General features: G+C 59.4%; 1 protein-coding gene across 6 annotated transcripts in view; it reads left to right on the forward strand.

Annotated features, from left to right (window-relative positions):
- Positions 1–22,056, forward strand: part of FOXP4 (forkhead box P4) — a 50,339-nt gene extending 28,283 nt beyond the window's left edge. The window contains exons 3-17 of one of the 6 annotated variants that reach the window (XM_045866873.3): positions 1,477–1,572; positions 7,552–7,674; positions 8,300–8,386; positions 9,935–10,082; positions 10,236–10,446; positions 10,731–10,835; positions 11,582–11,669; positions 12,695–12,778; positions 12,903–13,074; positions 13,159–13,235; positions 14,205–14,306; positions 17,756–17,877; positions 18,769–18,835; positions 19,324–19,493; positions 19,946–22,056. In XM_045866873.3, the coding sequence (XP_045722829.1) occupies positions 1,477–1,572; positions 7,552–7,674; positions 8,300–8,386; positions 9,935–10,082; positions 10,236–10,446; positions 10,731–10,835; positions 11,582–11,669; positions 12,695–12,778; positions 12,903–13,074; positions 13,159–13,235; positions 14,205–14,306; positions 17,756–17,877; positions 18,769–18,835; positions 19,324–19,493; positions 19,946–20,093 (1,800 nt within the window). In that variant the 3' untranslated portion in view covers positions 20,094–22,056. Of the gene's footprint in view, positions 1–1,476; positions 1,573–7,551; positions 7,675–8,299; positions 8,387–9,934; positions 10,083–10,232; positions 10,447–10,730; positions 10,836–11,581; positions 11,670–12,694; positions 12,779–12,869; positions 13,075–13,158; positions 13,236–14,204; positions 14,307–17,755; positions 17,878–18,768; positions 18,836–19,323; positions 19,494–19,945 lie in introns of all 6 variants that reach the window. The other 5 variants (XM_045866871.3, XM_064597587.1, XM_045866872.3 and 2 more) reach the window with 5 other exon arrangements.
- Positions 22,057–22,414: the final 358 nt, after the last annotated feature.

Genomic DNA, 22,414 nt, shown 5'->3' on the forward strand with positions numbered 1-22,414 from the left:
TGAGGGAGCCGCAATGAGCACGCTTCATTACACAGGTACACTGGGCAGGAGGCCGTGCTGGCCACCGGCTGGCTGAGCCCATGGAGAGAACCCACATTCCCAAGAAGGGAAAGGAATGGACACTTCTCGATGCCACCTTGGTGCCAAGCTTGGGTCCTTTCGTCCCCCTGGTGTTTCAGAGATGGATAGTGTTCCGGGTTTGCAGAAGAGACTGAAGCACAGGGAGAGCATAACGTGCCCAAGGTCATACTGCTGGTCAGCAGCACAACTGGGATTCAAACCCAGGCCCATCTGATGCCAGAGTGCCCTGCCAGAGGCCTGGACACAACTGCCTGGGGTGCCAAAGGAGATCTTGGCGGAACATGGGGGAACACAGGTTTTGTGCTCCTGGAATGTGGATTCAGTTCAGGTCCCCACATCCCCTGCCTCTGAACCCCACACTGACCCAGAGTGGGGCAATGGAGGGCTTGGCCGTTCTTACAGAGAACTTCCTGGGCCTCCCTCCCTGACCCCCCACTCTCCCACCAGACCTCTCACTGCTCACCTTACAGGCTCACGGATGGGCTGGAGCTGCTCCCCCTACAAACTCCACACGCCTCCCACTGCTACGACCCTGCTGACTCCCAGTCCAGTCCAAGCCACTGGGGCCTCTGAGCCCAGACCACCACAGTGAGGTCGGAGTTACTCACTGGAGGTTCAGACACATCCTTGAGGACTTGACCGAATTCCCCCGTACCATGAGGCCCTGCACCCAGATCCCTAGACTCAGAAAGTCACACAGTGCTCAGACCCTGACACTCCCCCCTTATCCCCCTCAGCTGGGAGCAGTGACTCCAAGTGAATGCTACTCCCTTTGCTTCCAGACCAGCCACCCCGCCGAGGCTTCCTGGGCTCAGATCCTCTCTCTGACACCTCCTGGCTGTGTGATCCTGGGCAGGTTACTTTACTTCCTGGAGACTGTTTCCTCAGCTGTAGAATGAAACTGATAACCCCTACCTCACAGCCTCACAGGAAGGAGTCGATGAGATCTTGTGTGTAAAGGGCTTGACGCATAGTAGATGCTCAGCAAGTAGTACCTAGTATTAGTACCTGGAGTCCCATCTGCTGTACTTTCCCCTGGGATCCTTTTGTAGCCACTGCCCCTTCCATTTGCTGCCCCCATTAAGTCCCAACAAAACCTCTCAGGTCCCAGAGTGAGGCCCCTGTAGGCTCTTATCCCCACACCCTGGCAGCTCCTCTCAGGGACTCCTACATTTAGGCGTACTGCCAAGTCCAAGTGGACCCTGTGACCCTCTCACTCACCCCTGAGACCTTCCACCTTAGCCTGGCCTCCTCCGCCTTACTGCCCCCAGACTCTCCCTAAAACCTGGATGCTGCACTGTCCCCTAATGGCCCCCTGCCTCCTCCGGGCTGTTCAGGCCATTGTTGGAGCAGGTAGGCCCTGCGCTGACAGCTGACCGGGCCCCTCTCTTGCAGGCTCTCCAGGTGGCCAGGCAGTTCCTGCTGCAGCAGGCCTCTGGCCTGAGCTCCCCAGGCAACAATGACAGCAAGCAGTCGGCCTCTGCCGTGCAGGTGAGGAGGGGGCAGGGGAGGCCGGGTGGGGAGCGTGGTCTTGGCCCCGGGGACGGGCCCGCTGGAGGATGGCTCTGGCCAGTCCCCAGTGCCACAAAGTAGGCAGCTTTCCAGAAGCAAATGCAGTCAGTGCAGGGGTGCAGTGAAGAAACTTCACTTTCTCTTGTCTCCACCTGATCGCCCAAGCCTTCCTGTGCTCAGCCTCTTTGTGTGTGTGGCTCAGAGTTTGTGTCTGCGTTCAGCTCTCGCCCTCTCTGGGTACCTCCCGCTTGCTTCCCTTCCCTGGCTCTGCCCTCTGGGTCCCCGTCCCTTCTCAGGTTTCTGTTTCTCCATCCCAGTGGGTCACTTGGTCTGTCCCTCTCTCCTGGGCTCGCTCTTAGATGCTGAGGTCACCACATGCCCCCTCCCCACCTCTCACCCACCAACTCTCTCTGTCTCCCCCAGTTTCCTGTCTCTTGGTGTCTCTCTGTCTCTTTTGTTTTCCTTTGCACAATCTGCCCTTCTTTCCCCCTTTCCCTTCCCCCAGCTTGCCGGCCCATCTGGCTGGCTGGGGGGAGGGGAGATCTGTGGGAGGTGGGGGGGTGGGGAAGCCGGGCCTTCTGTTTACCTTTTGTGTCACAAAGAACTTGGGAGAATTGCGGTCTGAGTCGGGTGGGTCACGATCCGGGCAGCCAGCTCCCCTCCCCCTGAGCCATGCAGCCCTCCTTCCTCGCTCCCCCACCCCTCCCCACAGCAGCAGGGGAGGCTTGGAATTGGGGAGAGGATTAAGCAGGGCTTTGAAAGGAAGTTTATCTAGGGGAGGAAGGGTGAGCCCGATCCTGAGCGAGAAGCTCTGGAGTTTGTGGGGGTGGGGTGCTGAAGGAAGGAGGGAAGTGAAGAGGACACCAGGGATGAGGTGCTGGGTGCTCCGAGAAGGACCCAGGACTAGGCTTTGTCCTGGGGTGGGGCGGGGGAGTGGCAGATTCCAGACTCTGAGGAGTATCTGAGTCTTGTGTCAAACAAGCTTAATGTTTGGAAAATGGTTTGAAGAAGTTCAAGGTGACTGACGGATGTGGGGCCCGAGCAGTGGACCTCTTTTAGAAGTCTTGAACCTATTGAGACAGCCCTCAAGGAGGAGGAGTTGGACCAAAATGGGTAGTGGTCTGGGTGGAGAAGTGAGAACCCAGTCCAGAAGGTTAATAATTGGAAGAAGAGAAAGTTCTCATGCTGGAAAGGTGTAGAAGGTTCTCGTGCCCATGTGGTGTCAGGACTGGGCCTCTTGGAATTAGGGATCCCCCCACGCCCCCATCTCCCCTGGGTCTGAAATGGCCCTTAGGCTACTGCTCTGAGTCGTCCTCACCCTGGGCCCGGCCTCACACCCCCTTCTAAGAGCAGGGAGCAGCATTCCTGTTCCCCCAGCAAGAGAGGGCCTGCTGACCCAAGGCAGGAGGGCAGGAGCTTGATGGTAGTTGGAGGGACTCAGGTCAGGCATCAAGAAGGACTTTACAGCTGGCTATGAGGGGTAGGAAATCTGAAATAATTGAGAAGGGGAGGGAGGCTATGGAATCTTCCTCAGGAGAGTCCCTCACCCAAAATGAGATCAGCCCTGGATGGCTTAGAGTAAGAGGCAGAGGTTTTGGTTAGAGAGACAGAGCAAATGATCCTTTTCTCAGGCCTCCTCTCTCCTTGCTTCCTCCTCGAATCATTGACTGATTCATCCATTCATCAAATACTTGCTCAGTACTAATGAAACTAACAGCATTTACAGAGTGCTTACCATGGGGCAGACGTTAAGTGCTTTACAAGTGTCATTTGTCTCCCTTTATCCTCACAATCTTGTGGGGTCTAGCGATGCTATTATTACCCTCATCTTGCAGATGAGGAGACCTTGGCCCAGATAGGTTAGGTCACTTGTCCAGAGACACACAGCTAATAAGGGACAGAGCCAGGATTTGACCCCAAACAACTAGCTCCAGAATTTAGACTTGAATGCCTACACTGTGCACAGCAGTGACACCAGTAGTCCCCAGGTGCAGAGCCCCGGCCAGATGATGCTCTGGGTTCAGGGAGATGGGGTTCATGGGGCCATGTCTGAACTTCCCCAGGAGCCTGGTGCTCCAACTGTTGACCCTCTTCCTCTTCCAACCATGGATACCTTCCTTGCCTCTTATCCCCATCTTTGGTTCACAGTCTCTAAGGAGGTGGAGCTTCTGTCCCTGAGTGGGGCCCAGGGCCTACAAATTGCTTCTCTGTGAATGAAGTGGTTAATGAAGAAAGATAGATGGCCACTTAATTCTGGTGGCCCCCACATGACACTGCTCTGCTCCCCAATGCAAGGCAGGATTGACTGCCTCGCCTCCCAACTGTGTTCACCACCCCTCTCCTGGAGCCAGTTTCAGAAGTTTCTAGAACCATGTTAGTCTCCAGCTCCAGCCGGGAGATGGCCTAGTTTGTGCCCAGGCCTGTGCCCCAGGCAGGGAGAGGTCAGTTACCGAAGGCAGCAAAGGTAGCTGGGAGTTTTAGGGGGCGGAAGGGATGGTGGCTAGGGCCAGGGCCCTTAGCTCTGCCCAGCTTCCATAGCATCTTCTCAGCGCCCCTGAGGCTGACCCTTCCAGAATTTCTGGTAGTTCGTCTTGGTGCCCCCTCACTTCTTTCTTGCTGCAGCCCCAGCCCAGAACTAGTCTGAGGACTTCCTTCTGGTCTTCTACAAGGGAGTTTAACCTAAACCAAGCTCTAGCCTGTCTCCCCACTTGAGCCAGGACCCTAAAGCCCACTTCAGAGTTTGAGTCTGGGTCCTTGATTCTGGCACCAAATTGCATCCGTGCGGTGCTCAGCCTCCCCACCCTCAGCCCCCGGACAAGCTTCCTCTCTGTAAGCTGCCACCCAGCCCAGAACACTGTACTCATGGTGGGTGGAGGACCCAGGGGCCTGGGCAGGGTCCCTGAGGGAGGGCCTGGAGGCAGCTGTGGGCATTCAGCCCATGGCTCACACTGCCTTTAGTAAGCATTTAGCTGCCTTGGCCACTCTCCAGACAGTGACTCACAGGCCTTGCTGAGCTGACAAGCTGACAGTGTCTATCCTGGCACATCCTAGAGGGGTCAGCGGGGACACCAGGGGAGCTCCAACTCAGTTCTCAGAACCCTAAGGGGCATGGGGGGATGGGGTCAGCCAGCTCAGGAGCCCAGCATGCGGCAGCCACCTCCCTGACCTTTCTTGACCCCCTGGGCCCCGGTGGACAAGTACACACAAGGTAATCCGTCTGTATCTCTGCAGCCGCCTCTCCGGCCAGCTGTTCGGCCAATTGGCAGGAATGGCGGGGGCCAGGGAGGCCTTCCAAGGTCATCTCTTCCATTCCCCCGTATCCAAGTAGGAAAGCCCCAAGGAAGGAAATGCCACATCCTTTTTTGCATGCCACTCACCGTGACTCACAGCCCTATGGCTGGAAAGATCCCCGGGTGTCTGGTCTGTCTCCCTGCCTGGGCTGTGTCCATCTCTAGTTCAGTCCTCCCAGGATGAGAAGGACAGGCCCTGGGCGCTGGTCCTCAGGGACCCCGGCTGGCCATGCGGTGCCTTCTTGGGTTGGAGAAGTCATGGAGGCAGGAGAGGGAAAGGAGGAGAAAAGAAAAGAGGAAAACCCAGAATGTTTTACAAAGAAGTTTTCTCTACACTTGCATAGAATTTAATGGTCTACAAATCACTTTCATTTACCCCTATTCCCACTGTCCCTTTGGGGACACACCAGGTTATTTAAGTTCTCTAGGTCTCAGTTTTCTCATCTGTAAAACAATAACCACGATTAGACCCACCCCCATTTGCTCTGAAATTTAGCCAAGTGCCTAAAGGCATGTAATTAGCAATTAGTGGTCTGGGAGGAAAAGGTGAGGCAGGCTGATTTCAAAGAATAGTCCCTGTGAACCTAGGTCAGTCACCTGACTCAGAAATCCAGGACTCTGAGCTCTGTGCCACCATGATGGGCACCCCCACAGGAGGAGGAGGACAGAAAGGACGGCTGAGCCTTGCCTCCCAGTCTCAGGGGCACCCAGCAAGGGAAACAGGCTGGCTCCGCAAGGGGTGTGGGTCTGTGCCACTGTCTGCCCCCTCACCCAGGCCCCTCCGAGAGTGAGGACCAGAAGACCCCTACGGCCTGGCTTTCCTGAGTCTCTTCCAGATACAGTTGTAAAAAGGGAGCTTGGCCTTTGGATCTCCAGCCTCCTCGACCCCTCCGCTCCCTGGATAATTCAGTTTCCACCCACGCTTCCTAACCTTCCTCAAGATCTGCTCTGAGGTAGGGAAGGCAGTGTAGACAGGGAAACCACCAGGAGCCATGGAGTTCACAGACCCGGGCTTGAATCCCAACCCTGCCACTTAAGGTTCCTCATTAGGGGCCCCTGGGAGCCTTCATTCACACAGAGCGTTCACTGCTAAAGAGCTAGGGCATGCCCCTCCCAGGGCTGTTGGCACAGAGCTGGCTGGGATAAAGGAAAAAAGCCCAGGGCTGGGGCTCAGCCACGAGTTATCGGGGTGGGGCGTAAGAAGAATTGGGGGCACTGGGACTTCCCCCGATGTCCCTGGGTCCGCTACACTTCCCCAGCTGCTCTTCTGCCAGGGGATTCCCTAACTGGTGGCTTGAGGCTGAGTCCTGCCCCTGGCAGGGATCTGGAAGGGCACCAGCTCCTCCTCCCCTGCCCAAGAACCCATGAGGCTAGGGAGAGGTGACAGGGGCCACAAGTCCCTTGAGGATATAACCTGTCACATCCTGCCCAGGACAAGTCCCTGCAGGATACTCCTCCCTGACTAGGCTGCCTGAACCCCTCCCTCCCCACCCCTGGGCTGACAGAGGGGCCTCTGATCTGCTGGGGAAGGTATTTCAGCTCAGCGGAGCAAACACTCAGTGAGTGCCTGCTGTGTGGGAAGGGGGGGCGGGGGGCACTTCTAGGGCTTGGCAGTGGGAGGGGAGATGAGACAAGCCAGGCTCCGAGCCCCATCAGGGCACCTGTCCTGCCAAAACAGGGGGACAAGACAGTGTTGCAACTGGGGCCTCCCTGGCTATGAGCGCCCAAAGCCCGGGGATTTCGGGGAGGTGGGACAGAAAAAAGAATGATGTTCTTGCTTTTCCAGGAACCTTTTGCTGGTAGCTAGGTTCTCTGAGCCTCCTCCAGAGGCCTAAGCCAGGGCAGGGGATAGAGAGCTGCTCCACTCTGAGAATCCTGCATGTTCCTGCCAGAAGGCATCATCTCTCTCGTAGTTCAGTGCCTGGTTTAGGCTTTGAGGAAACCGACACCCCAGAGACAGCAAGTGACTTCCCTGGAGGGCTCACAGCAAATTCGGTCCAGAGCTCGGAGTAGCAGCCTGCCGCCTGACTCCCTGCCTGGTGTTCTTTTCCAGCCCGCTTTGGCTTGACTAAACCTATATACACCCAGGCGGGCACTCGCTGGGTCAGCTCTGGCCTCTGTGTGTGCCCTCCAGACAGCTGTGCCGCAGTATGTGACGTGTATGGGATCAGAGCCAAAGCCCAGGTCCTCATGCCATGTGGGCCGCAGACTGCCCTCCGGCCAGGCCCGCCTCAGAGATAGGGCTCTCGGAACGGACCAAGCAAGAGCTGGGGATGGCTAGGTGTGGCCCGTCCCCATCGCTGGGGGAGAAAGCCTGCAAGGCGTGGATATGGGTTCTACCGACTGGTGTCACTGGGGTCTGTTCTTGGTGCTCTGGAGAAAGTGCCTCCTGCCGTAACAGCCCACCCTCATGGGCACCTGCTGTGTACCCGGCTCTGTTCTCAGTATCCATTCATTAAGCCTCACGAGAACCCTAAGAAGTGGGCGCTGCGCTACTTCCCTTCAGAGACAAGGACATGGAGAACAGGGCGGTAAATCACTTGTCCAAAGACACACAGCTCGTAGGTGGCAGAGCTAGAATTTGAACCCATGCCGTCTCCCTCCGGTCCACACTGCCATGCTGTGGGTGGGAGCGTGGGGAGCAGGCTAATGGGGCCCAATCCCACAGGTGCCCGTGTCGGTGGCCATGATGTCGCCGCAGATGCTTACCCCCCAACAGATGCAGCAGATCCTGTCGCCCCCACAGCTGCAGGCCTTGCTCCAGCAGCAACAGGCGCTCATGCTGCAGCAGGTGAGTCTGGCCCCAGGGCAGCTGGAAGGTCGGAGAGGGGAGGGTGGGACAGGGGAGGCCCTGGCCTCCCATCTCCCACCTTGTTTACTGCCAACATCCCTGCTGGCCAAAGCCCGGGCAGAAACCTGAGAGACGGGCAGATACCTGAGGGGCAGAAACCTGAGAGACGGCTCGGGCTGGACTGATCTGCATTCCTCCAGGGCAGCTGGGGAAAGGTCAGGGGTCAGGCCTCTTCCACAGCAGCACCCCCATGCTCCCCCTCTTGCCGGCCCCACCTCTGTATCCAGAACCCCAGGGAAGGGCAAAGCACTGGAACCTCCTGGCACCTCGTCGTGATGTATTCAGGAGACCCAAAGAGAGGCAGGAGAGGGCTCAGAGCTGTGGGGTGAAGCCCCCTCTCCCTTCTCCACTCCTTCCCCATCCAGGCCCTACTGGGGACCCTCAGAGCAGACTGAGGAGAGCAGGCATCTCCCCGCAGGGTATCTCTTTCACCACCCCAGTGAGACTTCCCTACTTCTGCCTCCAGGAGCCCCATAACGACAGGGCTTGGGTTGTTCTGGGGTCCGCAGTCACCGGCACACGGTAACCCACTCCCCCTCCTCGCCCCTCTCCACCTCCCACCCAGCTGCAGGAATACTATAAGAAGCAGCAAGAGCAGCTCCACTTACAGCTCCTCACCCAACAGCAGGCTGGGAAGCAGCAACCCAAAGAGGTAAGGGGCTTGGACAGGCCTGATGTGCCCCCTCAAAGGACCGCTGCCCCAGTCCTCTCCTGGCCAGAGGCTGGGCGTCCCACAGTGGCCAGGAGAGAATTGCCTTGTGGGAATAGAAGACAGATCAGGAAGTGCTGGGAGGGAATCATGGGGTAGGGGGGGAATGGGAACCGGGGCGGGGGGGGGGGGGGCGCAGCACACAGTTCTCTGTGCCCTCATCCCCACTCTGTCCTTCTCTCCTTGCCTCGTGTTGTCGGATTAATGAGAACGGGCATCTGGTGGCCCTTGCTCATGACCAGCTGCCTTGTCTGGCCCTTTCCTGCCCACTTGCCTGACTTAGCACCTCAGCGCCCTTCCCCCGCCCCCGCTGTTTGCTAGTCCCTCAGCAAACCATTTGCACTGCTCCCCCCAACCCTGCCCCAACCTCTGCCACTTCTTGTAATATCCTGCCCTTCCCCTCCAGAGAACTCCCCAGCCTACATCCCCGGCCTCACCTGGGCCACAGTGCCTCCTGAGCTTCCATACCAGGGCCCTGGGCTCCCCCTCCATGTCCCAGACACGTGCCTCCCTTCTGCTGGCCAAACCACAGCCAAGTCCTGAGTTGCCTCTTCCCAGAAGACTGCCCTGCTGACGCCCAGTCATTTCCCAACGCCCTCAGCCTCCCCCTCAAGGTCTTGTCATTGTTGCATTCCCTGCATTATCTCTAGGCTGGCTTTATTGAATAGCCAGCCCCCCACCCCCCACCCCCAGGGCAGGCAGGCAGCCAGCAACGTCCCTGCCTCCCGAGCACCCAGGACAGGCTTGGCTCCTGGGGCTCAGAAAAGACTTGCTGACGGGCTGACTTGTCAGTGCCTGTGTGAAGAACTGAATGGTGTGGGAAGGGGGGAGACAGGGAGAGAGCAGAGCTCCAGACCTACAGCGAGCAAGTGAGCAAGTGTGCGCCTGAACAGGAGAGCTGTGACTCTCCCCCGGGCCTGGGTCCCGATGACCAGCTGATGCTGATCTTTTAAGGTCCCGTCAGACTCTTTGATTCCCTGTATCTAAGAAGCAGGAGAGGAGAGGAGCTGGAGGGGGTAGGCCCCCTCCTCAGCGCAGAAGGGGGGCACCCAGGCATGTGGGAAGGGTGCCTGCCAGGCGGGAGTGGCCCCCGGAGTCTGACAGGCTCATCGATCATTGTGATGAGAGCCCCCCTCCTTTCCAGGCGAGCACAGCTGCGGTGCGGGGAGCTGAGGCAGCGGAAGGAGGGGGGCGGGAGCAGGAGGGCGTCGTGCTGAGCGTCTGGGTCCGCTGTGTGTGTTTGCGCGCGGGCGCGGGCGTGCGTGCGCGCGGGCGCGGGCGTGCGTGCGTGCGTGCGTGTGTTTACTGCGAGGAGGCATGCAGCCCTATGGAAGCTGGGCCGGGAGCAGAGAGGCTGCAGCCGGGGACACCACCACGACAGCTCCGGGGGCTGACAGGCCCTGGGAGGGGGTGGCTGCAGGGTGGGGGCCAGAGGGCGTGCCCGAGGCTGATGGCACCCCTCTCTGCCCGCCCCCTCGGGCCCCCCACCAGGCACTGGGGAACAAGCAGCTGGCCTTCCAGCAGCAGCTCCTGCAAATGCAACAGTTGCAGCAGCAGCACCTGCTCAACCTGCAGAGACAGGGGCTGGTCAGCCTGCAGCCCAGCCAAGCCTCAGGGCCCCTCCAGACCCTCCCGCAAGGTGAGTGCACCCCCCACCCCCCACCCCCGCCAGCCCAGACCCGGCCTGCAGCCCCCTCCCCCTTCCCCGCCCCCCCCCCCCCCCGCGGCCAGCTGGGAGGCCCCGTGGGTTCCTGAGGCCCCGCAAGCCTCCTGCCTCTCTCTCCCACAGCAGCCGTGTGCCCGACGGACCTGCCCCAGCTGTGGAAGGGCGAGGGTGCCCCCGGGCAGCCCGCCGAGGACAGCGTCAAGCAGGAGGGGCTGGACCTCACCGGCTCAGCCACCACCGCTACCTCGTTTGCCGCCCCCCCCAAAGTCTCACCCCCCCTCTCCCACCACACCCTGCCCAACGGACAGCCCACTGTGCTCACACCTCGGAGAGACAGGTGCGAAGCCTAGGCGGGGAGAGGGCACTGCAGACCTGCCCAGGGGCACCCCGGGACCCCGAGGGATGGCACCCGTGGTGAGGGATGGCGGGGGGGGGGGGGGAGGCGGAGCTCGGGAACCCGGAAGTTTACCCCTCTCCCAGGGCACACAGAATTGTTTTCAGCCTCTGGGAAACCCATATTAGGGACAGAAACATCACCAGCAGGGGAACCAAGCCGAACGGGCCCCAGGGCTGTTGGGGTCTTCACGGTCCCTGACCACTGCCTCCCTCTTGCTCTCCTAGCTCCTCCCACGAGGAGACGCCAGGCTCCCACCCCCTCTACGGACACGGAGAGTGTAAGTGGCCAGGCTGTGAGACCCTGTGTGAAGACCTGGGCCAGTTTATCAAGTAAGTGTTGCCCCCACTCTCCATTTCCCCTCCCCAGCAGCCTTTCCACAGGGCCCCTCACCTCCGCAGCCGGCCACCTAGCTTGCCTCTGTTTGGTCCTTCAGCCACCAGCTGTCCTGCTGTCCTCACCCCTGGGGCGCCTAGCCTAGCTCCTTCCCTGGCCCCACCAGCTCCCCGATCCCCCCCCATCTATATTTGCAGGGACCTGCAGGCTTCATAAACTCCGTCCCCAGGCTGTTAGAGCCCCTCAGGGTAGGGGTGTGAGGAGCAGGAGAGGACACCCCCGCTGCCCTCCCCGGCTTCCCCCAGACTCAGCCCGGGAGACTGATGGCCGAGTGACAGGCCATAGGCTGGTGGACAGGCAGGGCGGGAGGCGGCCAGCTGCCACAGCCGTGCCAGGCTCTGTCACTGACTGATTAACTCTGCTGTCTCCCAGACCCTTGCAGCATCAGGGTCAAACAAATTGTTTTCACGCTTCGTCAGAGGTTTACTTAATTAGTTCATTTGCAATTAGATCTCTCTGTAGCTGGGATTTTAGCAAAGACATCAAAGGAGGCTGATGAGAAGGCAGCTTCCTTCGTTGCCCCATTGCCCCGGTTTTTTTGTTTTGTTTTGTTTTTTCCCCCCACCTCTTTCCCTTTGTATCTCTTGGTCTGTCTGCTTTCCAGGCTGTGGGCGGGATGGGAGGGTGGTGGCTGCAGACAAAGTAGGGCCAACTCTCTTCTCTGCCCCCTCCTGCCCCGAAGACACCTCAACACAGAGCACGCCCTGGATGACCGGAGCACAGCCCAGTGCCGGGTACAGATGCAGGTGGTACAGCAGCTGGAGATCCAGGTGCGGCTCTGAGGGTGCTCGGGAGGGATGTGGGGAACGCCAGGCCCTGCCCCACCCTCAGCACTGACTTTCCAGGAGGGGTTGAGAGGGTCTTGAGGATGGGCCATCTTATGCTTTCTTGCTCCTAAGTCCCAAGGTTGTGAGGTGATTGCAGTTAGATTCTCAGGAGCAAACCAAGGCTGGGGTGTATCTGCTGGGAGGTCCAGAAGAGCAGCATCCATATAAAAACCATAAAAATACCAACAGCTAACGTACGGAGCACTTACTTGGTGCTGACTTAAATACTTTACCTATAGAATTCCAGGAGTCCTAAACAACGGTATATGGCAGGTACTATTCTCATCCCCACTTTACAGATACGGAAAACTGAGGCCCAGAGAGGCGAAGTGACTTGCTTCTGCTCACTCACCCTAGTGGGCGGCAGAGCCAGGATCAGAACCTCCGCTGTCTGGCTCCCGAGTCTACACCCTGTAGCACGTAGTACTCAGGATAGTCTGGCATTTCCCTCTGGCACCTAGCAGAGCGCCCTGCCATGAGAGGGTAGTTGTGAAAGACCTATTGAATTTATGAATGGGGGTGAATGAATCATTCATCCATTCCTGTGTTTCCATTCATTGCACGAGGACCCTCTCACACACAAGTGCCACTGAACTTGGGTGTTGTTCAGCCACAGCCTCTGCCTTCGATGGGGAGAAAAAGCATGTGTTGTTAGCAAGGGGGCCCCTGACCTGTAGCTCAGCAAGCTGAGCTCGAGCCTGGGACGCACGGTCTGGAGGAGAAGTGGGGAGGGCTTCACGGAGCCGGCAACCCCAGGCCCTGGCCTTAAGGGTAGGAGGGGGCAGAGCAGAGCTGAGGCCTTCTAGGAGCAGGGGACAGAGGAAGCCAGATGCTGATGTGTGGAGGAGAGGGGTGGTGGGAAGAGGGGTTTTCTTGGGTGTCTGGTGGGGGAGAGGTGGGATGTGGAGGAGGAAGAGGACTGGACCCCTCGGGGGCTTAGCCCCTGCCCACATCCCGCCTCTCCACAGCTCGCCAAGGAGAGTGAGAGGCTACAGGCCATGATGGCCCACCTGCACATGCGGCCCTCCGAGCCCAAGCCCTTCAGCCAGCCAGTGAGTGACTCTCCCCTCCCTGTGGCCCTCCCAGAACCCCTGGGACTCCCACCCTTGGCGCTGGTCTCAGCACCCTCCCCGTTGCTCACAGCTGAACCCGGTACCCGGCTCCTCATTCTCCAAGGTGACCGTCTCTGCAGCAGACTCATTCCCAGATGGTCTCGTGCACCCCCCCACCTCGGCCGCTGCCCCTGTCACCCCCCTACGGCCCCCTGGCCTCAGCTCTGCCTCCCTGCACAGCGGGGGCCCCGCCCGCCGGAGGAGCAGTGACAAGTTCTGCTCCCCCATCTCCTCAGGTAAGGACTGCCAGGAGGGTCATCCCCTCCCCCCAAGCTGGACCCCCCGGTCCGGCCACCTCATCCTCTGCCTCTCTCCCACAGAGCTGGCCCAGAATCATGAGTTCTACAAAAACGCCGACGTCAGGCCCCCCTTCACCTACGCCTCCCTCATCCGCCAGGTGGGCATGGAAGGTAGACAGAGGGGGTGGGAAGGGCACCCAGGCTGCACCCCCACCTCAGTGTCCCAGCCTCCATGAGGGTCCTGGGGCCGGAAGAGAGACTTCCCCTCCCACACCTGTCCTCTCCCATGGGCACAAGGGCTTTCCTTCCCGGCTGGACGGCCTCTGGCCCAGGCTCCGTCTGAGTCCGTGCGCTGCTTGTGCGGGCGTCCCTCTGAGGGCACACACGCTGGTTTTGCTGACCCACTGTGTCATTCATTCTCTCATTCCCATGTACGAATGCTCCTGGGAGACTATTTTCTGATAGACTTACGGTCACTCTCAGTTGGCTGCCACCTACCCGCCTGCCCCTCCTTTCCTCCCTCCCCGCCAACCCTCTCTCTCTCTCTCTCTCTCTCTCTCTCTCTCACACACACACACACACACACACAAACTCTCCTCTGTTCCCTCCCTCACGTCCTTAACGCTCACTAATATTCATATGAACAGGCATTTGCACAGATGTCCTCTTGCTCTGACCTCCCAGGTAGGCACACACATCCTCATACATATCCCTATATATGCACACATACCCCACCTCATGCTTAGGGCACCCTTTGCCAAAATCAGGATAAATTGCAAACAGCCCCCACCCCATGGATATCTCTCTCCCAAGAATACTGCTTCATTTTCCTTCCAGGGCGGGGGCCCTTGACGCCAGTTCCCCTCCAGAAGGAGTTCATGTGCTCCTTGCACAAATACATAGCCCTTGAGGCTCGTGTTTCCTTCAGCCTCTGGCTGGGCCATAAGCAGCCTGCCCCATGCAGGGAATCGACGACACCCACCAGTCCTCCTGTCCACAAGCCTCTGTAGTGGGCATCCTCTGTTCTCAGGGCTGAGAGTCGGGGGCCAGGCAGAAGGGAGAGAGCACAGGCCTGTGACCCTTCAAGGCCCAGACTGAGGGTCCCTCTGATTCTTTCTGGCCCACAGGCCATTCTGGAAACCCCTGACAGGCAGCTGACCCTGAATGAGATCTATAACTGGTTCACCAGGATGTTCGCCTATTTCCGGAGAAACACTGCCACCTGGAAGGTGAGGCATGCTCCTTCCTCCTTGCCAAGGGCCCCAGTCACCCTCAGACATCTCCACATCTCCTTGAGACCAAGGCTGCGTCACATTTAGTCCCCTCAGAGGGGCAGTTCTGCAGAAATGGCCCCAGTAGGGCCTGGGCCGCACCATGGGCCCCTCCACTCTCATCATGGGCTATGGAATGTTCTCTAACTGCCCCTTAATAGCTCCTTCTTTCCAGCCTTGTGCTGCCTTCTTTCTGGCAAGAAATGCTCCCCTTCCCTGGAGTGCTCCCCTATAGGCCCCATGAAGTAGGACCTCCAGAAGTCCGTAATGCCTGAGCCTGTTAGGGAGGCCTGGGTTACATTCTCAAGAGACCCTAAGGGTCTGGGTACCTTGGCTAAAGGTGCATGCTCTGCAGCCGGGGGGTGGGGTGGGCAGTGTGCAGGCGCGGACACGTGGACTGAGCACTGGGACATAACCACAGGCCTGCCACCCTCTCCCCAGCTCTGCCATGGCGGCAGGAAGATAATTGTCTCCATCCAATTAGTCGTTTCAACACCTTCAGCCATAGACTTTTCTCAGGGGACCAGAGGCAAGGAAGGGAGGGACCCTAAAAAAATGGGACACAGAGATGTGGACTGGGGCACTCAGCCATTTGTTTTCCCATAGCCAAGATGGAAGGGGAGGGGTGTGTGTGTGTGTGTGTGTGTGTGTGTGTGTGTGTGTGTCTGTCTGTCTGTCTGTCTGTCTGTCTGATGGGTGAGAATCTTAGTGTCTGTGCAGCAGAGTGGAAAGGGATATCTAAATTGGGAGGGGGTGGAGGGAAGGAGAAGGGAGTGTTGGCGCCCTGCGGGGAAGGTTAGACACGGGGGAAGGAGTCCTTAGCTCAGAACCTTAATTGGATCCCTGGCTCATGAGTCCCCCTGCTGGGCAGCTCAGAGACTGCAGCAAAACAAGCTCCCCCACCTCCTGGCCAGCTTTCAACAAGTGTCACTGAGGCCCCCTCCCCACCAGTGCCGGGCTGGGTGGGGTCTACACAGGGCCCAGTCTCCTCTGCACTGAAACGTGCTAACCACAGCAGGAGAGACTGCTCCACGACCTTCCCTATCCCCGCCCTGGGGAGAGAGGCTTCGAGGCTGGGGCAGCTACTCTGATTGGCTGTGAGTGATGTCATTTCCTGCCAGCCTGGTCCTGCCCTCTCCCTGAGCCAGCAGGGCCTTGCTGGGGCGCTGGGTCCAGTCTCCAACCTTCCGGGCCAGTTTGGGTACCAGGTTTTAGAAAGTGAGACAGTCCTCTACAAACATAAAGGATCATTAAAGCTGTTATCTAATGTTTATGTTCATAACGCAGGTTAATTCTCTACCTGTAGGGGTGAGACTAGACAGCCTTGTTTCCAAGACAGCTTCCTCCTCGGGGGCAGAGTGTCCCTCACCCACCTACCCTCCTTTCCTGTTCCCTCCTTTCTCGAGATCAGGAGGAGCTGGTTTGGGTGACTTCCTTAAACCCCTCAAGGACCGTCCTGAAAGCCCCTCCCGTTTAGCTGAGCCCCTTTGGCCTTCCATGCCACCTTCGGTGGTCGCCCGGCCAGGGTCATCCCAGTGGTGTATCTCTCACCCCCGGGTCTTCACCTCCACGTCCCCTCACCTCGTGTGGGTCCCGGTGCGACACTAGCTGAATGAGCAGGTGACCACCCTAGTGAGCAGCGTTCTCCTGCTGTTTCTGCGACTTCCTCCCTGTGGCACAGCAGAATCTGTCTCAGCTTGAGGTCCACTTCGACCGTCAGGATTTTTGCAGCCAAGCTTCCTTCATGTTTCTTGGGAAATATACCCTATCTACACCCAACTGTTCGCCTTCCACCATCCACCCATTTATCTACCCCTTGAGGTCCCTCTTCTCCTCAACTCCTCCTCCTCTTTCCATCCTCCCTCTTTCACCCTCTCTGGCCCACAGCCTGAGATGCTGTCCACTTCGGACCAGGGCAGAAGGGCTCAGGAGCCAGCATGGGCCAGGCCAGCTGCCGTTCATCCGGGGACAGAGCTGCCATCTGCCAAGCTGATGGTCCTCACCAGCCCTCCCTCTGTGTCCATCCCCTCCCAGGGCCCATGTTGTGGGCCCGTCCTTTTGTTTACGCAGCCCCCGCCAGACCCCTTAAATTGCCGTTAATGTTTCAGCGTAACGAATTAGTCTCTCATCACGAATCAGGCTTCGAAATGAGGGAAAAAAGCCCCGGTGAGGCCATCCTCGGAAATTGGGGTCATTCTCATTTGCAAAGCGGAGGATCGGAGCCCCGTAATGCGGGCAAATTTATTCCAAGGCAGGAGCCCCGGCGTGATTAGGCCCTTTGTAATTATCGCTCCAAGAGATTCCACTCCAGCCGCCCGCCTCCCTCGTGGATTAGCAAGCGAGTCGGAAAAATACACAGGATTTAATTAGAGGCAAATTAAAATTGGTAATGAAATCGGGCCAGTTGCAAGTGGCAAGAGTTGGAAGGGAGAGAGGAGGAGGGGATCTCCAGGGGCACGGGCTGCCCGCCCTGCCGGCTTTCTTCCCCGTTTAGAAATGTAAAGAGGAGACAAGGATGGGGACGAGGCGGGGGAGGCTGAGGGAGGACAGGTAACAGGGACAGGGACAGCTGATGGGGAGGGGCGTGAAGCTGAGAGAGGAGAGTACAGAGACAGGACTGAGGGACATGGAGGGAGTGGGTGGACTCGGGCCCTCATCGAGGCCCCCCGGGGGGGATGGAGCCAAGCCCTCCCTCCTTACCCAAGTGTCCTACAATTCAGATGGCCTCAATTCCTGAAGTCACCCTGCCAGGAGGAGGTGGGAGCGACAAGGTGACTTTCCCTCTTTTCTCTCCTCTTCCTGCCTCACAGCTACTAAACCCGTGCTCTTCTTTCTCCCAGTTTATTTCAACAAGTATATATGAGAGGCCTGCTCTATACCTCATGCTCTTAAGCTGTCTCTTCTCGAAGCCATGGCTCCCACACTCCTAGAGGCTGAAGAATGTTGCAGCGAGGGTTCCTGATTTACTTCCAAAACTTGTAAAGCCGAATGCACCTGAGATAACAGGTCCCAGGCTCGCTGATGGGCCAGGGCCCAAGTGTGGGCTCATGGCAACCAGGGGCCCCAAGTGACAGCTACCTGTGTCTGATCAGTGCTGCCGGGAAAACAAATGATTCCTACCTGGATAGTGTTCAGTTGGTAGACAGTTTTCCAAAACACGGCAGGGAGAAGGGGAGCGGATCATAAAACGGGTTGTCGGCAACGAAGACCCTGGTGGTCCCTGGGTCCAGGGCAGGAGATAGGCAGGGGGACTCCTCCCTGTGGCAGCCTGCGTGGCCTTGGGCCTGGGGAGGTGCGACGCAGTGGGACTGACTGTGGGACAGGGACTTTGCTGTGTGAGCTTGCCAGAGCGGGGAAGGGGCCGAGCAGGCTGCCTCTGAGCATGCGCCCTGTCACTGCACCCCCAGAACGCCGTGCGGCACAACCTCAGCCTGCACAAGTGCTTCGTGCGCGTGGAGAATGTCAAGGGCGCCGTGTGGACTGTGGACGAACGCGAGTATCAGAAGCGGAGGCCACCAAAGATGACAGGGTATGTGGGCCCCGCCCTGAGCAGAGGCACCCACCATTTGTCTCCAGGACACCCCTGTGTACCCAGTCCTTCCCACTTTGGGGTGAGGTGGGGAGAAGAGGGATGGAGGAACCCAGGGGAGCCCAGAATCTGGAAGTGATAGGTGATCAGACAGAGGACATTTATGTCTTCTTCTGTCCCTATTTCTGACTGAGGGAAGGAGCCTGAGGGCCTGGGACCAGAGAGAGACGGAGACCCAAAGTAGCCGTGGTCGGAGCTGGGACATGGGCAGACGGCAGCTAGAAGACGTGGGTTCCAGTGCACCTTTGCTGCTCCCTGGCTGTGTGACCTTGGGCCAGTTCCTTAACCTCTCATAGATGCTCTGTAAATAGAAGATGGGGGATTAATCCTTACGGAAGAGGGACAGCCTTGAGCCATTGCTTTACCCGACCCAACTCCTGAACACCTTCCCATGCAGAAAAGCCTTTGGTGTGGAGCGCATATGGGGACCAGCTGAGCCCATGGCTGTTAGATGTCCCAGAATTCAGGATGGCAAGATAGTGTGGGTGTTACAGATGTGGGACTATCAGGGCTCTAGCTTGGACCTGCCGAACCCTGGAAACAGCAGAGAAAACCCGCTGGGGTGGCATGATGTGAAGACAGGTGTGGGGAGGGATCCCTGTTCCCCCTGCTGCAGAGCCCCGGAGAGCCTCAGCACGGGAGCTGTGAAGGGGCCGTGCCCTGTCAGTGTGAGGGTTGAGTAAGATTCAGCAGACAGTGTTCACCCTGCCCTGGCCTCCTAGGATCGGGAATGGAACAGTCCCTGGCACAGAGCAGGGCCTAGTAAGGGTCAGGGCGCAAAGGAGGAGTAAGTGAATGACGGAACCAGACAGTGCCTTCTCTGTCTTCCAGGAGCCCCACCCTGGTGAAGAACATGATCTCGGGCCTCAGTTATGGAGCACTTAATGCCAGCTACCAGGTGCGTGCACCCTGACCGGAGCCCTCTTCGTCTTGGCCCCTTGCGTCCCTGCCCCCACACACTGACCTTCCCCCACTTTCCCCTGCCAAGGGCCCATCTGTCAGAGGAGGGGCAGGAGGGTGAAGACCACTCTGGGTGGCCCATACCCCAGCCCTCTGCCCCAGCCCAGCTCCGGGCTCGGCCCCCACCTCTGACTTCCAAGGCTGGGTTCAGGCGGGGCAGAGAGCAAGGAGGGAGGCTGGCATAACCAATGGGGTCCCGTTCCCTCTTGTCAGTCTGGGGGTCCTCTGCCTCCTGGGAAGGGATAGGTCAGGTCCAGGCTCCCAGGAAGGCTGGGAGGTGGCAGCAGGTCAGGGTCATGATCTGGCCTTGGAGGGCTGTGCTGTTGGCAAGGCCGTCTGCACAGAGACCCCCCCCCCCCCCCCAAGGGCTGGCTGGGGGCGGGGCAGGGATGCCCTGGACGTCAGCTCACGGGGCCAACCCTCCAGGCTGCGCTGGCCGAGAGCAGCTTCCCCCTCCTCAGCAGCCCTGGCGTGCTGAACCCTGGCTCCGCCGGCAGCCTCCTGCCCCTCAGCCACGACGAAGTGGGTGCCCCCGTGGAGCCACTCCCCAGCAATGGCAGCAGCAGCCCCCCTCGCCTCTCCCCGCCCCAGTACAGGTGAGCACGCGGCATGGAACCCCCCCCAGTGCCCCCCCATGCCCCTGCAGGTGGGATCCCCCTCTTACCACCCCCCCAACAGACACACACACCTGTCTTCCCAGGACAAGTGACCTCTCTCTCTCCCCTCTCCCTTCTTATTCTCCTCCCTCTTCCCCCTTTTTATTCCCCTCTTTGCCGCAGCTTTCCTTCCTTTTCCTCTTCTCCTTCCTCCTCTCCCACTGTTGTCTCCTCCCCTACCAGAGTCAACCTCTCCCCTTCCCAACCTCCCCCTTCGTCAGAGGAGAGCTCCTGGGGAGAGCAGACCCAAGACGTCAGGCCCCAGGGGGTCAGGGATGATGCGGTCCTGGGGAGGCGAGATGGGAATAGCCCCCACTGTGCCCCCAAATTCTGGATGTTTGGGGGGGCCAGGGAAGGCCCCTGGGGTGCCCACACGATCGCTCCTGTCACAGCCACCAGGTGCAGGTGAAAGAGGAGCCGGCCGAGGCGGAGGAAGACAGGCGGCCGGGCCCTCCCCTGGGCCCCCCCAACCCCAGCACCGCGGGGCCTCCAGAAGACAGGGACCTGGAGGAGGAGCTGCCGGGAGAGGAACTGTCCTAAGGGCCTCTAGGGGCAGGCTGGGCAGGGGTGAGACCCCTCCCTCCGGAACCCAGGCCCCACCTACCCCCACTCCTCAGCCCCGCCCAAACCTCAAGGCACTTCCAGGACTCAGATGGGGGGGCTGGGCCAGCAACTCCCAATGTGACCTGACTGACAGACGCTCGGGGGCGGGGACGGCCCCGCCCCCGAGGGGACACAGAACCCCTGGTCTGGGACCGGCAGAGGACACGGAGGGCCCAGACCCTTCCTCAGACCCTCCCCTACATCTGAATACCGCCAACCCCCCAACCACCAGCAGCAGCAGGGCCCTCCTCCCCCACCAGCTCTCCCCTACAGGGCCCCTCAGCGCCATGGAGACCCGCAGGCGGGGCTAAGCCACCCCTCTCAAACCCAGGGCCCCTCGCACCTGGCTCTGGCAGTGTGTTCTGGCCAGAGGCCCCCACTTTCCTAATTTGTGCTCCCTTCCACCTTCTTTTCCGTACTGTGAAGAAATCTCCCCGCTGCCCCCAACTCCCGCCCCTGCCCCGGCCTAGGGCAGCGGAGCTGAAGTTTCAGACCATCCCCAGAAGAAACCAGCCCCCTCAGCTGCGTCCACTCAAAGGCCACATCCACTCAAAGGCCACAGCTGGGGCGGGACAAGTTGTGGCCCTGTTGGGGGTTCGGTGGGAGCCAGGCTGCCCGGCTCCAGCCCCTGCCCTCAACCTGAGACAGAACCCAGGCTGAACCGGGCCTCTACCCGCTTCACTGGGTGCTCCTCAGCTGCCCCCCACAACCGGGAGCAGAGCAAGAGGCCCAGCGCCGGCCTCCTCACAGAGGTCCGTGCCAGGTGGACTAACGGAGGGGGGTGCCGCTGGAGGGAGCCACGCTGCCCTTGAAGCTGGAGCTGGGGTCAGAGGCGCGGCCAGGGCCACCAGGAAGCATCCTGCCTCTGTCACAGGAAGGGCCAGGCTGAAACCAGGTTTGAGGGGCAGGTGGTTGCCGTGACCCCGACAGGTCACCCCCAGCCTACAGGTCCCCCATTGTAGTCCTCCCTCAGCACCCCTCCCTGACCCCTCTCCACCACCACCCCCCCACCCCAGTTAAACCGATGACCAAAGACCTTTCTTATGCCGGAAGCAAAAACCAAAACTTTTTGTTGGCTTTTTCCTTTGTCGCCTCCTGCACCCCCTGCTCCTCCTTGCTCCCTGACCCTGGCCCCAGGCTGGAAGCCCTCCCTCCACTTAAGTTATTGTTTCAAACCAAAGTTTACAGTGTCTGTTGGTGGCCCAGACCCTCTCTCCACCCTTCCTCCACCCACCCTGAGGACCCTGGGACTCAGTAGAGGCGGGCGGCCCTGTTCACCCCCACTCTGCTCTTGGCCAGCCTGGAGGAAGGAAAAAGGGCAGACGGAAGGAGGCGCACTGCCCTCAGCACCCCAAGGGGTTCTCCTCTTGGGCAGTGGGCCTCGAGCCCTAGTCCCAACCCTGGGCTGCTTCCTGGGGGTTCTCCAGACCCCTCGCTAGGACCAAGTCCCCCATCATGCTGGGAGTGTGGATTCCAGCAAAGGAGCTGGAAAAAAAAAAGAAGTCCACAGACCCCCTATGGGGGACCCCAACTTAGGCCAAGGACTGGGTGTGTTGGATGCTCATGATACCCCAGGCCAGGCCCCTTTGCTGAGAAGACTCCTTGGACTATTACCCAAGAATTCCCCCCCCCACACACACCCCTTCACAAGCCACCCCTCCTGAGAGGCAGGGGGCCCTCCGCCCCCTCCCCTGTGTACTCCCCACCTGTGTTCTGTTTGACCAGCACAGAAATATTAAACGTCCTCTATTCACCGGGCCCTGCGTGTGTCACCAAGGTGAGGGGGGAAGGACACGAAAGTGGCAAGATTGCTCTGGGGAGCTGAAGGCAGCAGGCCCCTGCAGACAGTGGGGGCTCCGTGGGGGCGCTTTCTGGGAGTGCGTGAGTGGGCCAGGAGCAGACACCCCCCCCCACCCACCTCTTCCAGTGTCACCCACGTTCTCTGGTATTTTCTCTCAAACCAGGTCTCTGGGTCATTCTGCCTTCTCCCCGAAGTCACAATTCCTTCTTGCCAGTCCCCACCCCTTCCTGCAAGGGTGTGTTCAGCAGGGAGATTTCCTTCAGGGCTGGAGAGGGTTCCTTCTGCGGGGCCACCACCCCTGAAGACGTGTGTCTGCCTGCAGGCCCAGGTGCCCTTCTGGGCCCATCGCGCTGTCTTCAGCGGGGGCTGCGTGGATGGGGGCGTGTGTATGCGCCTGCGTGTGGGGATGGGGCTGTCAGTGGGTGCGCGCCTGCCGCCCAGTGTGGGGTCGGTGTTG

Source organism: Mirounga angustirostris, unplaced genomic scaffold (genome assembly GCF_029215605.1).
Source record: "Mirounga angustirostris isolate CCGP_5_RB_7025 unplaced genomic scaffold, mMirAng1.0.hap1 SCAF_8, whole genome shotgun sequence".
Lineage (NCBI taxonomy): Eukaryota > Metazoa > Chordata > Mammalia > Carnivora > Phocidae > Mirounga > Mirounga angustirostris.